The sequence below is a fragment of the Echinops telfairi genome, unplaced genomic scaffold, assembly GCF_000313985.2.
Source record: "Echinops telfairi isolate 266 unplaced genomic scaffold, ASM31398v2 ScPeMD7_17;HRSCAF=63, whole genome shotgun sequence".
Classification (NCBI taxonomy): domain Eukaryota; kingdom Metazoa; phylum Chordata; class Mammalia; order Afrosoricida; family Tenrecidae; genus Echinops; species Echinops telfairi.
This window is the reverse complement of record NW_022103914.1, coordinates 9,532,319-9,548,151: the sequence shown is the minus strand read 5'-3', so window position 1 is coordinate 9,548,151 and position 15,833 is coordinate 9,532,319. Positions and strand designations below refer to the sequence as shown.

The 15,833-nt window shown below is 42.6% G+C and overlaps 1 protein-coding gene across 1 annotated transcript in view; it reads right to left on the bottom strand.

Moving 5' to 3' along the window:
- The window catches only part of ATP13A4 (ATPase 13A4), a 153,026-nt gene that overhangs the window by 14,394 nt on the left and 122,799 nt on the right, over nucleotides 1–15,833 (bottom strand). The window contains exons 22-25 of the mRNA XM_045287532.1: nucleotides 14,940–15,049; nucleotides 9,287–9,383; nucleotides 6,971–7,043; nucleotides 5,866–5,998 (exon numbers count right to left, since the gene is read on the bottom strand). Coding sequence (XP_045143467.1) covers nucleotides 5,866–5,998; nucleotides 6,971–7,043; nucleotides 9,287–9,383; nucleotides 14,940–15,049 — 413 coding nt within the window. The remainder of the gene's footprint in view (nucleotides 1–5,865; nucleotides 5,999–6,970; nucleotides 7,044–9,286; nucleotides 9,384–14,939; nucleotides 15,050–15,833) is intronic.

Genomic DNA, 15,833 nt, shown 5'->3' with positions numbered 1-15,833 from the left:
GTGAATGATGGGGGGAGTACGGAGTAGAGACCCAAAGCCCATTTGTAGGTTTTTCTTATACACATGGGTGTCTATGAATTTGTTTTTCTAGTCTACCTAGACTAACACAATGAGGATTTTCTAAAAGAAGCTACATATAACTATGAGATATCCTTGTTTAAGCTCCACAAAGGACAAAACTATTGAATTATAGGTGAAGGTCTGATAAAAAGGCAGTCTCTCCTGCATCGAATGTGGGAATGCATCTTGATTCAAACCTCATGCAGGGTAATTTGTCAATAAACATGAGACTTTAGAAAATGTTTGTATTTTTTATAGTTATTCCATTTTTAATGCTCTATTCCAACCTAAAAGCAGAGACGTGAAAAGATTCATGTCATAATCATTTTCCATCAAAGTGGCAGTGTTATGAGTCGCATAAAAGCGATTTCTCCTCATGGGAACCACCTAAGTTTCAGAGTAGACCTGCTCCTTGGGACTTTGATAGCTGTGACCTTTCAGAAGTAGATTTCCAAGTCTTTTTTTCGGAGCTTCTCTGGGTGGTTTGAAATTCTAGTCTTTCGGTTAGTAGCCCAGCACTTCACCACTTGCACCACCCAGGAATCCATAAAATCCATGAAAAATCCATGGTGTTTTCATTCCATTTTTTTTCATACAAATGTCCCCATCGTAAGTTGATTAGGACCTAGGTTGAACACTTTGTTAATTTTACATTTTCATTACCATTGCCTTTTAGGATTGTGATTACTCGGTGCGGTGGAGTCAGTTCTGACGCATGGCGACCCTATGCACAAGAGAACGAGAGACTGCTCCACCCTGTGCCATCATAGTCGTTGTTAAGTTTCAGCCCACCATTGCTACAGTTCTGTCAACTTTTCTCCTTAAGGGTCTTCTGTTTCCACTGCCCTGCTGCAGGTCAGACTAAGAACACACTACAAAAGATAGGTATCCATTTGGGGGGGGATTCACTCCTGACTCGCTCACATCAAGTTGATTCCAACACTTTATGAATAGCTTCTCATTAGTAGAAGCTTTTGTATGTGGTTCAGGTATCACTTACCAGTGGTAAGACGTACAAAGCACAACAATGACAGCCCCCCTGAGTTAGTTAATTGTGCCAACCTGGCCGATAAACACATGAGGGGCTAATTGAAAGGCGGAGGGATAAATGGGTGGTGAGCCTCTCGGGTCTCTTGTTTTGTGATGGTTGCACCAGGGTGCAGCTGCCTTAGTAGTTCCCTGCTTCAGCTTGCAAGATTGACTTCCTACAAGACATCCCCAAGGAGAAGCTACATGGACCTATCCCGATGCAGCCCTGGGTGCTGGAGCAGCCGTGTAGAGACCCCTGCTAGTGCTGAGATGCTTACTCGTTCACTGACTCAGCTTTCCTCCTGCAGTCAGCATCATTGCCTCTGTTTTGTGAGGTGGAGGACTTTGTGGACTGCTGTTGGGTTAATGGGTTAATGTTGGACTTGTGGGCTTGGGCAGCATTGGGTTGGGATGTTTTCATGATGCACACTTTCTTTACATAAAACTCTCTTATACATGAGTTGCTGTGGATTTGTTTCTCTAAAGTAACTAGACTAAAACACCCCCCCTCAAAAAAAGCCCAGTAATAATTGAGATAAATTGGAAGCTACAAAGAGTGTAAGAAGCTTTGTAATAGGTAATTCCTACCTCCCATAAGTTGATGCTGACATAGTGGCCTTATAGGGAAAAGTAGAATCCTTCTCTAGGGTTTCCAAAGCTGTATATCTTTAGAGGAGTAATCTGCCTCCTCTTCCTCCTGCAGTGAGGCTGGTGGGTTAGAACAGCTGACGCAGTAGCTAGCAGCCCAACACAGAACCCACTGTGCCTCCAGGCTCCTATTCTAGGAAAATGGAATAGCAATGCAAAGGCACTGAGGTGACCACAAGCTTGGCATTATTGGCGACATGAAAGGATCAGTGTGGCTGGAATCATCAATTTTGTGGCCACGTGCTTAGAGGTGATGTTAAGAAATAAGCAGGAACTAAGTCATGTAAGAATTTAAGTTCCAGGAAGTCCCTAGAGTGTTTTTAGCAGAATAATATAAAAACAATTTACAGAGGTAAGACGACATTCTTCCTATTGTGTACAGGTGAGTGGCAGGTAGACAGCAAGAGTGGAAGTAAACTGACCAGTGATAAAGTTCCTGCAGAAATCCACGAGAGAGGGGCCATTACCTAGTGACAGTGGTTACACGAGTTGGATAGAAGAGATTCACGATATGTCTTGAAAGTAGTTCAACTCACTGCCATCAAGTCAACGTATATGAAGAGATGGGCATTAAGGTCAACTTCAAGTCTTTGACTTGAGAAATGAGGTGAACAGTGGTGTAGCTTCAATAGAATATAAGTTCCCAAGGAGAAGCGTTTGTTATTTCAAATGGTTAATACAATGAAGTTGCACAGAGGAAGCATTCAGTATCTATTAAATTTCCTAAATACATGGAGATGTATAAAACTGGAAAAAGATTTGGTGAAATTAGGAATTCTGTTTGGATATGTTGCGTTCGATATAAATACTCAAAGGAAGATGCTGAGTAGTTACAATTCTAGATTCTCGATTCCATCAAGGCTATAGGTATACATTTGGGATTCGTGGGTTAATGACATTCAAGCCATAGGACTTGTTGAGATCCTACGGGGTGTGTGTGTGTGTGTGTGTGTGTGTAGCGAGGGTGGGGGGGGGGTAATAGATGGAAAAGAACAAGCCTTGGCATGTTTTAAGCTATGTGACAGGTAAAGGAGCAGGGGCCAGCAAAGGCAATGGTGGAGAGGCTGTCGTCACTGAAGTGGTAGATAATCCAGAAGAGTGACATCACAAAAGCCAAAAGAGGAACCCTTTTGAGAATGGAGCTGCTGTTGAGAGACCAAAGAACAATGAAACATTGTTGTTGGCAGCAAGGACTTCACCAGTGTTGACAAGAGTGGCAGCTGAAGTGGAGACAGCAGTGTCTCCCTTTGAACACATTCTATAAAGGCAGAGCTTCTGAACACCTTTTTGTAAAGTTACGTGTTGGCAGGACAGCTGTTATGATTAAATGAGACGATATAAGAGGGGAACGATGTGAAAGTCAGACTACAATGCACGTCGAGGAGGGAGTCAAGAACTGACATCTGCTTGAAGTGTCACTGGCCACGGCAGCTAGCTCAGAATGGCTCGCAGGAGCCCATTGTTAAAGTTAAAAGCAGCTAAGCAGAAATAAATTCCATAAACCTGCAATTAGGGAAATATATATACTTAAGAAAAAGATAATGGACACTCAAAACTGATCACTTCCTGATTAGTTTACATTTTAGAGTTATTAATATTCTTGAAGTTAAGGAGAGAACTTGGATTTAAAACACTGTCACATCTGTATCTATTACATCATGAGCAATATTTTAAAAGTTGAGAAAACATTCTTCCAGCATTCAAGAATGAATATCTGATTCAGCGAAGAAGGTATTCACATCATAGAGGAAAGAATTGTGTTTGGGCATCAGGCATTGCTGTTTTACTTTCATTTTGTCTGTTAAGGTCATCAGTCAGCACTGATGTTGGAACTAACTCTCTGATCAGTTACAACTTAAGGTTGACTGTGGATACAAAAGTTTGGTTTTTTATAACGATAGGGAAATAGACCTATGTACATATGTTAAGTGTTAAGGTAGCAGATAGACATTGGGCCTCTATTCAAGTACCCCCTCAACACAAGAACACTTTGTTCTGATAACCCAGCATTCGGTGATGCTCACCTTCCCTGACAACATCGCTGAAGACACAATGGGTGCATAAGCAAATGTGATGAAGAAAGCTGATGGTGCCCAGCTATCAAAAGATATAGCTTCTGGCATCTTAAAGGCTTGAAGATGAACAAGGGGCCATCTAGCTGAGAATCAACAAAGCCCATGTAGAAGAAGCACACCAGCCTGTGTGATCATGAGGTATCAATGGGATCAGGTATCAGGCATTAAAGATCCAGAACAAAAAGTCATATGGATGTGAATGAGGGAGAGGGTGGAGTGGAGGCCCAAAGCCCATCTGTAGACAATTGGGCATCCCCTCACTGAAGAGTCACAAGGAAGAGATGAGCCAGTCAGGGTGCAGTACAGCACTGATGAAACATATAATTTTCCTCTAGTTCAGCGGTTCTCAACCTGTGGGTTGCGACCCCATTGGGGTGGAACGACCCTTTCACAGGAGTTGCCTGATTCATAACAGTAGCAAAATTACAGTTATGAAGTAGCAATGAAAATAATTTTATGGTTGGGGGATAGCCACAACATGAGGAATTGTATTAAAGGGTCACAGCATTAGGAAGATTGAGAACCACTGCTTTAGTTCTTTAATGCTTCCTCCCCCTCCACTATCACGATCCTAATTTTACCTTACAAATCTGGCTACACCTGAGCATGTACACGGGTACAGATAAGAGCTCCCAACACAGGGAATCCAGGACAGATAAACCCCTCAGGACCAATAATGAGAGTAGCAATACCAGGAGGGGAAGGGGAAGGTTGGGGGAGAAGGGGGAAACTGATCACAATGACCTACATATAACCCCCTCCCAGGGGGATGGGCAACAGAAAAGTGGGTGAAGGGAGACAGAGGTCAGTGTAAGACATGAAAATAAAAATTATAAATTGTCAAGAGTTCATGATGGAGGGAGAGTGGGGGAGGGGGGATGAGCTGATACCAAGGGCTCAGGTAGAAAGAAAGTGCTTTGAAAATGATGATGGCAGCATATATACAAATGTGCTTGACACAATGGATGAATGTATGGATTGTGATAAGAGCTGTAAGAGCCCCAAATACAATGATTTTTTTTTTAATCAACATTTGATTTTTTAAAAAGGATTCTTTGAGGATCAATTAGCTACATGGAATTTGTAATAAGGATTCCTGTATCTTTATTATTATTTTCAAATTATTTTACTAGACGATCTTAACTTGGGTAAAGTTTATAATGTTTTTATCATTGGTTGTAGTCCAGTCAATGATGACTCAGAGAGATCCAATGATCTCTGTGTTTTCAAAGCTGTGACTGTTCAGTCAGAAAATCACCAGACCTGTCTCCCAAAGCCACCTTGAGGTGAACTTGAACCATTAACTTTTCATTGTGCTTAACCATTTGCACCACCCAACATATGCGCGTGCACACACGCACGCGTGCACGCACAATTATTTTAGAGAACCAGTTGCTATATATTTGCAACCACAACACTGCCTTCCAACAAACAACATCCAGAGTCATGCCTTCAAGTACTGGAATTTGACTGCTCCTCTGATGGTAGGGATTGAAGACTGATGAAAACAGAATGATGGTAGAATGAGAGATCCGAAGTGGAGTACGTGGAGAGATACAACTACTTAGGAAATGTGAGACTAAAAGAGACAATAGCTGGTGAGGAGTTTTGAGTCAAAGAAGAATTTCTTGAAAAGGAAGACGTTGTTATATTGATATGCTACTGATTATAATCCCGTAGATCAGAGAAAAAGTTGTTGATAGTGAAGAATGTGGTTATTGTAGGAATAAAGTCCTTGAGAAGGTGTGAGGAAACAGGATGCAAACTGTACGTGGAAGTGGTGGCATTGAAGTACAACAGAGAGAAAAACAGCCTAAGGTCAGAAGAATGCAGCATCAGGATTGGAGGAAGGCTTCCTAACAACCTACGATACGCAGGTGACACAACCTTGCTTGCTGACAGTGAGGAGGACTTGAAGCACTTATGATGAAGAACGAAGATTGAAACTCTTTACAACTCAGTGTAAAGAACACAAAAATTCTCACAACTGGACCCATCAGTAACCTCATGATAAATGGAGGAAAGGTTGAAATTGTCAAGGATGGAGACTTACTCGAATTCCCAATCGATGCTCCTGGAAGCAGCAGTCAAGAGATCAAAGGATACATTGCTTTGGGTAGGTCTGCTGCTCAGGATCTCTTTAACGTGTTGAAAAACAAGGCTGTTGCCTTGAGGACTAGGTGAGCCTGAGCCAAGCCAAGTATTTTAATCAGCTCATATGCCTATGAAACTTGGACCTTGAATAAGAAAGACCAAAGACGACTGCGGCAGCAATTGTACAATACTGCTTGGTGTGATTGAACTGTGGAATGTTATTGTATCTGTAAGAGTTCCCAATAAAATGATTTTTTTTTTAAAGAAAGGAAGACCGAAAAAGAAGAAAAAGAATCGATGCCTTTGGCAAAGAATAGGGAAAGTACCATGGGCTGTTCACGTCGGTACACCCCGATATTGACTTTGTTAAATACACTGCTGGTATTTGAAATACGCAAAACACCACAGTTACGAGAAACTGACAGACAAGGGGTAGTAGCAACAATATTGATAGCATCATTGATAGCAAAAGAACCAACAAATATGCCGTGGAAGAAGTACAGTCAGAATGTTCCTTGGAATCAAGGATGGAGAGATTTCGTCTCCTACACTTTGGACAGGTTGTCAGGAGAGACATGTCCCTGAAGAAGGACATCATGCTTGGTAAAGTAGGGGGCCGGTGAAAAAGAGCAAGGCCCTCAACAAGATGGGGTTGCATTGATGGCTCAGCCCTGGGAACGATTGTGAGGACACAGGACCGAGGAATGCTGGCCTTGGGTCTCCATGAGGGGAAACCACCTTGACTGCCCTTAAACCACAACATTCTCAAAACAGACTGTCAGCAGGCCTGGTCTTCAAGGTGTTTGGGGGTCTTCTTTTTAAACGCTTAGAGACTCTACAAAAGCTCTGTTTTTTGTTTGGAAACATTAAAATAGCAAGTCAGCTTTTTCTCAACACTCAGAAATGAGGCCTCCACTTCTTCTCTTTCTGCATACCCCTTCGGGATATGCATAGCACTCCTTTTCTTCTGGCCCCTGCCCCCCAACTGGCAGGGGGACCCTTCTGGGGCAGAGGAAACCAGATGAGGGGAGTGGCTTGGGAAGAAAGTTTTTTAAATGCCTTACTTGTTATACCAATAAGAGTTGTTATGGCCAAATCCTGGAAGAGAAACTGGTAATTTGAAAGGCTGTTTGTTTCCTGAAATAAAAAAAAAGAAATGAAATGAGGCTCAAAAAAGCTATTACCTTCTGGATGAAGGCTGACATCAACTGCATTCATTTGCAATGGAAGGATTTCTAGGAAATTACCGAAGAGGTGGTATACCTGGGACCTCTGTGGGTCCATGAGAATACTCAAAGTCAAGTCTGTGAAGCTCTCATTAAACAAGAGGGTCACTAAGCAGGTAGTGTCTCTCTAGGCTGGTTGTGTGAGTGTTAGAACAGCCCTTTGTTGAGGACAAGGCTCTCCTCCACCAGATGTAGCTCTGCTCTTTGTTCTGCTTTTAGACAGAGAAGCGGGGTTTCGTCTGGCACACAGAAGCAGTGCATTCCCAGGAGCACATGTGACAAGTGTGTGATTATATCTAAATTTTACCAGATGGAACATGAGAATAACAGAACCTATGATTTGCATTCTTGAGTAGTGTAAGACTTAATGTTGCAAAGCACTGATACCTTTGAAGAAAATGTGTTCCGGTTTTATGGATTAGAAGCATATTTGTTTCATCACTTTCCAGGCCCACCCATCACCCCTAGTGGGAAGGAGATAATGAAATCGCAAGTTTAACTGTTTTTAGAAGCATGATGAGTTATTGAGACTTCAAAATAGCGTTAACTTTCCATAAACAACCTGGCCTTTTCCAAGCTGTTTATTGGTGAGTGGGAAAAGACGTAGGCAATCTACAAATAACAGAGCTAAAATTTCTAGCAGAGCAGCAGGGAGCAATACTGTATAGAGACGATGCTATAAGAGTTCAGCATGAATAAAATAATCTTTTTGAAAAAAAAAACAGTGATACTTGATAAAATCAGCTCAGGAGTTGGGTTCACAGCAAGAGGATTTTTTTCCCACTAATATTATCTTGTTGATATTAATAATAATAAAAGCCCTCACAAGACCTCTACTTTTGGTGGTATGGTATGTTACTTTTTTAGTGCCCACAGTGCCGGGAATCTGTGGTATGGCTGTAGCTCACAGCAACTAGTGGCCAGAGTTTCAGGCATTCTGTATGACAGTTGTTAAGCACTCAGAAAATCAAACTCACTGTCCTCAAGTTGATTGCGACTCATGTCACAATCAGCCATTCTCATGGCTCCAGGCACGCTAACAGCAAGCTTATGCAAAATCTAAACCAAATTCGCTACCATAGGGTCAATTCTGACTCGTAGTGACTCTACAGGGCAGAGGAGAACTGCCCCTGAGGATTTCCAAGGCTGTGGCTCTTTACCGAAACAGACAGCCTCACCTTCCTACCATAGAGCAGCTGGTGATGTCAAACTTCTGACCTGCCGGTTAGAACCCAACACAGAATCTGCTATACTACTGGGGTTCCTAAATTATGTGTTTATACACATAGATAAATGTGTCATTTACATAGATATGCATTTATGAGTAAATTATTAAAACATACCCTAAAAAACTGTGTTATAAACAAAAGTAATGAATACACAAAACTCTGTACTTCCTAAGAATGTTACCACATCTCATTGTGATCGGTGCTCTTGATATGGTATGCATCTTCTTGGCAGAAGTATCATATAATGATGTGCTACTGTGCATGTTTCCTCAGCTCCACATTCATTGACGCCAAGTTTGAAGTCTGAAATTGACTGTGATGGAAGTATTTACACTACAGAAATTGGCAACCATTAATAATCAAGGTTTGATAGTTATATAGCATTTATGCAGAGAATCATCTCATTAATTACTGTTGTGCCATGGCAGAACAGAACCACCTTAGAATTGGGGAGGTTAGAATGCTGTCAGAACTGGATGGATAAAAGTGGCTGCGAGAGAGGCAGTTCTGTGTTCGGTACCGCTCCTGAGCTCTTATTAAATAAATGTTGGTGTGTCCAAGAGATGGAGAATTGGCATTATTTGCCTATTTCTGATGTACAGAAATGCTTCTAATGTAGCCCTTGGTGCTCAAATGTCGTATTGACATTTCTTCCTTAACACTGCCATGGGACCACTGGGGGCTCATGGGGACCCTACAGGACAGGGTAGAACTACCGCTTAAGGTTCCCAAGAATGTAACTCTTTATGGGAGTTGAAAGCCTCATCTTTGCTGCCCATGGAGGGCTAGTGATTTTAAACTACTAACTAACGCAAAACCTACCACTCCACCAGGGTCCTGCCTTCATGAAGAGGCACTGCAAATTGAGGGTGCACCTCTACCACTTTTAGTCCTCGCTAACCAAGAGGCTAGGTGCCAGTCATACCCAGTAGAGCAGCAGAACACCAACATACTGAATCATGCTGTACAGAGCCATGTACTTGAACATGCAGAATGAGGTCACGAGAGCCGCACGTCCTTCCCTGCATAAAGAACAGAAATGAGGTCAGTTATTCTGGGCTGCTCAGCTGAGCTCAAGAGGAAACTATCAAAAGTCTGATTATCCGATTGTTTGCCTGACAGACTAGAGAGCCTAGAGTCAATGGGAACTGGCTAGAGTTTCGGGGAGGACCAATTCCCGGCCAATTTTCATAGACCCTGATCCAGCCAGGGAGTCCACATTTCAGATTGCTCTCGTGTCTCGGTGGACATCATTTCAACACCTGACCTCAGAGTCACAGCACCTGGGAGCCGGTCCCAGACACTGTCGCTACGCATTAATGCATGGCAGGTCATTTCTACCTCGCAGTCACAGTTTTGCTATCTGTGAGCAAAGGAATTTAAGTAAGATTGCAAGTTCAAGGTCTATTTGCACACAGATGCTTCAGGAATTTGGCAAGTACGTGATTAAAATTGAATTCTGTCCTTTTCAACGATTTCTAACACCGTAATAAAACAACAAGCATTCTCTCACGAACCATGTATCAAATTTAAATAGATTGAAAACTCTAAGTGAGCAGTGCAGATGGTTAACATGTCCAGCTGCTAACCAAAAGGCTCCAGGTGCACCTAGGGGTGCTCAGAAGAAAGGTCTGGCGATCCACAGATGAAAACTCAGTCATTGAAAATCCTACAAAGAAGAGTTCGATTCTGACACACACATGGGGTTGCCTGAGTCAAAACTGACTTCTTGGCAACTTGTGTGTGTGTGTGTGTGTGTGTGTCTTATTTTGAGACTCTAAGTATGCTAACTTGTGTTCTTTTTGAGTGACTGATTGAATATAATGTGTTTAAAGTATAAAATAGATTATATATGAAATACTGATTTTATCTACATCACTTGAGAAAAATAGCTTTATATTTACTTATCATCATAACAGAGAGCTCTGGTGCCACAATAGTTCAGTGCTCACATACTAACCAAAAGGGCAGCAGCTCAAATGCAGCAGCTGCTTCTCGGGAGAAAAGACCAGAGGGACCTCAGCTCAGAAACCTCTACGGGACAGCCTACTCTTGATCCTATAAGATTGCTGTGAGGTGGAATCAACTGAAAAGCAAACAACTACGTAGTGATAATGATTTCCTCAGCTTCCCAGACCTGACCATCAAGTCAAGAGGGTTCCTGTGTCCGTACTTTGTCGCAGCCATCTGCTGTGTCTAAGAGGTAGATCATGCCCTCATTCCTGACTTCTTTCCCAAACACCCCATCTGCAGCAACAACCCCCTCCCAAGTCTTCATATTACCTTTCATATTACCCTTGCCCACCCCTTGATGGTTGCTTTGAGGTGCCATCAAGTTGGTTCTGACTCATAGTAACCCTGTACAGAACAGAATGAGATGCTGCCCGGTCCTGTCCGGTCCTCATAACTGTTCCTGTGCTTGAGCCCATTGTTGCAGCCACTGTGTCAGTGCTTTGTTTTGCTGCCCTTTCACTTTACCGAGCATGATACCATTTTTCAGGGAATGGTATCACCTGATAGCATGTCCAGAATAGATGAGACAAAGTCTCACTGTCCTTCTTCCATGGAGCATTCTGGATGTCCTTCTTCCAAGACAGATTTATTTGTTCTTTTGGCAGTCTATGGTACTTTCAACATTCTTCCCCAGCACTGAAATTCAAATGCATCTCTTCTTCTTTGGTCTTTCTTATTCAATGTCCATCGTTCACATGCATATGAGGTGATTGGAAAAACCATGGCTTAAAGACAAACAAATAAATAAATCCATAAAACACATGGCTAGTCCTCAAAGGGAGCATCCTGTTGAGTCCCCTTTCTTTGGAATGAACACAAATATGGATCTCGTTCAGTTGGTTGGCCAGGGAGCTATTTTCCAAATTCCTTGGCACAGTGAGTGCCTCCAGTGCTTCATTAGCTTGCCGAAGTACTGCAATTGGTATTCTGTCCATTCCTAGAGCCTTGTTTTTGGCTAATGCCTTTGGTGCAGCTTGGACTTCTTCCTGTACCATTGGTTTTTGCACATATGCTACCTCTTGAAATGACCGCATGTCAACTAGTTCCTTAAGGTACAGTGGCTTTGTAGATTCCTTCCATCTTTGAATGCTTCCTGTATTGGGCAATATTTTGTTGACAGAATCTTTTACTACATACAGTTAATTTCAACTTATGACAACGTATCATGTGTGTCAAGATACTGTTTTCAATGGGTATTTTTTGTAAGTTGCCTGCCAGAGACCTGAAGAAATGACTCTCAGTAGAATCAAGCCTGTGCTTTTAGGTTAGTAGTTGAACACTTAACTCTACCACACCACATCTCACCTTCCAAAAACCAACCAACTAAACCTATTGCTACCAAATCAATTTCCACTCACAGCGACCCAATGGGATAGAGTAGAACTGCCCCATAGAATGGCTAAAGGTGTAAAACTTTACAGAAGCAGGTTGTCACATCTTTTCCCATGGAATGGCAGGTGGGTTATAACTGGCAACATTTCAGCTACCAGCAAAGGCTTTCACCACTGTGTAGCCAAGGCTTGATTTTTTCTTGATTATTTTTTTATTCATTCCATTAGGTAATGTCAAGTGCCCTCTGATTCATAGTGAGCCTATGCACACAGAACACACTGCTCACTCCAGCACCATCCTCACAACCATTACTCTGAGTGAGCCCCTAGCTGCAGTCACCGTCAATCCATTTCAGGGTTTTTCTTCTTTTTTGGTGACCCTCGACTTCACCGAGAATGCCATCCTTCTCCAGTGACTGTTCCCTCCTGGTATATGCCCAAGTATGTGGGGAAAAAAAATAAAAACTAGCAATCCTCAATTCTAGGGAGCATGCCTGGCTGTTCTTTCAAGACAGATCTGTTCTTCTGGTAGACCACCGTAAATTGAATGGTCTTCATCAACCCGAGCTTGATTCCTCCCGGGTCTGTCTTCATTGTTGTCCAGCTCTAACGGGCACATGATGCACCTGGCTATCCGACGGCTTTGTCAGAGGCACTGTCATCCTCAAAGTGGCATCTTGGCTTTTAGCACTTTAAAGAGGTCTTTTGCAGCAGATTGGACCAGTGCAATATAGCGCATGGTGTCTTGACTGCTGTTTCCGGGGGCATTGATCATGGACTCAAGCAAAATGAAGTCCTTGATGATGCCAATCTTTTCTGTGTTTTCACATGAGGTTGCTCACTCACCCAGTTGTGAGGATTTTTATTTTTTAAATTACAGAGTGATCTATACTGAAGGCTATAGTCTTTGCTATCCACAAATAAGTGCTCCAAGTCTTCTTCCTTTCAGCAGCAAGATTGTACCGTCTACATAGAATAGGTTGTTAAGGAGTCCTCTTTAATCCTGGGGCCCCATTCTGCTTCATCTAGCCTAGTTTCCCAGGATAGCTGCTAGCACACCGATGGAATAAGGATACTAAAAGAGGATGATGCTTACACTCACCTTTCCTGATTTTGAACAGACTGCCTCTTGGTCTATGCACCAGATTAACAAGGGCAAAGTGAAGTGTTCCGCAACTCCCGTTCTTCACAAGGATAAATCCATGATTTGTTATGATCTACACAGTTAGAAGCCTTTGCATCGTCAATGAAACGCAAGCAAACAACTCTCTGGGCTTCCCTACTTTCAGCCTAGATCCATCTGACCTCAGCAATGGTATGAGGTCATTCCACTCTCTTCTGAATCCAGCTTGAATCTCTGGCAGTTTCCTGTTGATGTGCTGCTGCAACCACATTTTAATTACCTTGAGCTAAAATTCACTTGTGTTCCATTATTAATGATATTGTTAAAAAATTCCTATATTCTGTTGGATCACCTATTGGGGAGGAATAGGCACGTACATGGATCTCTTCTAGTAGGTTCCTTCTACCTTCTTTTGATGTTTCCTAAGTCCTTCAGATTTTCCCCGTAGACTCCTTCAATATTGAAATTCAAGGCTTAAATGTTGTCTTCGGTTATTTCAGCTTGAGGAATAAAAGATTACAACTGTTGTCTTTATTGTATCTCTCTACCTGTTCACTTCCTGACTGCCTATACTGATAGAAAATTTTGTGAGATCTACAGTTTCATTTTTTTTGTTGTTTATTTTTTCTTGGTCCCTAGTCCTGACAGCAGTGGCTGGCATGAAATGCCTGCTTACCAACTGAATGCATGAATAAATTAAAACCTTGAAAAGAGCCAGGAAAAAAAACACTATTTTTAATATGGTGAGAAGAATGTGAGATATGTTACATGAGATTTTAACATAAAATGCATTTAAATAAAATGTATTCAAATTCAGCCTCTAACTGTGTGATCTTTGACATATCATTTATGTTCTCTGGGCCTGTTTTATTTGTACAAGAAATAACAACCACTCCTATATTTCCAGGATCCTTTGAAATATAAACTCTTTAGCAGCAAAGTCCTTCTTAAAGTACAAACACATGATAGCTATTATAATAACCAGAAGTATCCATTGCTAACTATCTCTACCACTCAAATAAAATGAACAGGAAAATGTGTGTGTGGGAAGAAATACAGAAGCAAGGAGAATTTTAGTGGGAGCAGCAAAGATAAAGACATGTTTTGAAAACTACTGCCAGGCAGGCAAACTCAAAGGAAGAAAGAAGCACAAAAAAGCACAGAGAAAGAGGGCAAATGGGGAAAAGAAGGTTTTCATCCATCTCCCAGATCCAAGAAAAAACAAGAAAAAGTAAATAAATACATAATAGGAATGATTAGAACGTCCCAAGTAGTAGTAAACTCCACCTTCCTATCTCCTAAACTCCGTGACCCATCAGCAAACGAAAGTCTCTCAGCTCTTCTCCGTCCACCTCATTAGGGTTCACGCTGTCTTGAGAAGACAGCTCTTCCTCAGTCCTACTTTGAGAGCCTTCTGACCCGAGGGGCTCATTTTGTGGCAGCATCTCCGTTGTCCTGCTGCTTTTCACGGGGTCTTTAGTATCTGACAGTGTTTCCATTTCTGCCCATAAGGTTTTCAGTGGGTAATTGCGAAGAAGCGGAACATCTACTCATAGTCTGGAACCTCTGCTTTCATTTTGGGTGACTCTGCGGACATGTGAAATACCAGTGACATTGTTTGCAGCATCACAGCAACACAGAAGCCACCGCAGCGTGGCAAACTGTCAGACATGTGGTAGCCATGTTGTCAGGAGAGACCTGTCCCTGGAGAAGGCCAGCACGCTTGGTAAAGTAGTGGGGCAGCGAAATGAGGAAGACCCTCCACAATGTAGATTGCCGCACAGACTGGAACAGTGGACTCAAGCATAAGAACAATTGTGGGGCTGGCACAGGACCAGGTAGCGGTTCGTTCTATTGTTCATGAGCCAGAACCGACTCGAGGGCACCTAAAACCACAGTGCACCTCCTCAAAATTACCTGATCAATGATTTTCATTGAAATGCCGTTCTTCTCACAGTTTTACCCTTAACTCTTGGTAAATCAACTTTGGCAGTAGCCGGTTTGACTGCCTTCCCCTACAAAGCAGTCCCTCATCCCTCATCTTTCCCAGGCAGGACCATGTGATTGGGTTCCAGGAAGTGAAACACTGCAGGAGGGAAGGGCCTACTTACTTGATAAGGTGGGGCACACACTCAATGTTCGGAGTTTTGGACGTGAATGGTGAGGCCACAGATGCCTCCTGCTCTGACAGAGAGATGCCCACGTGAGCCATTTTCAGAGCCTGAAAGCAAACAGTCAGCTTACTGTCCATGTAGACGAGTGTCTCCCACAGTGGGCAATATCACATCCTGTGGGCACTGGAATGGTGGGTGGGACTACAAAAGCAGATACCCACACTTTATCCTAGATTGTGGGCTATCGTACAAAAGTTTTATTTGCTGAGGGTCTGGGTGGAGGAAAGCTTTGAGGCTTTTTTTAATTTTTTTTTCTGAAAAGGGGCAGTAGCCCAAATAAGTTTGGGAACTTATGATGGACTGTGGGAAACAGAAAGATTTCTCCAAAGTCATCTCCTCCAAATATGTTAGACACAGGACACTGCTTGCAGCTAATGGTAAAAGTTATTTCCCTTGAGGCAATCAGCTACCAGACTGCTGTCTTGCCCCACCCCAGGGTGGGCCTGCTCCCTGCTGCTGGGGACAATGGACTACTTCTCCCTGAGGCTTGCGACCATTAGTTTGGTTTCTGTAGGTGGGGTTTACACCCTATTGCTAATGGTTCTTATGGAGATCCAGAGAACAGATCAAACCCACTCTGGGACATCCAAAGTTAAGCTGCCATCCTGAATTTAGGATCCGCCCATCTTGTCACATGCATACCCCCAATCCCTCCTCTTCCTATTGTGTGTATGCCCCTAGACCACCCCCTTCCATTACTGTATTACCTATAGCACAACCCTTTCCTGTGACATATGTCTTCACCTGTAATTAGGGGGCTTGCATGGCCCCAGAGAATATAAAAACCTTGATTAGCATTAAATATCGCTCTCTCCATGTGGACCACCAAGC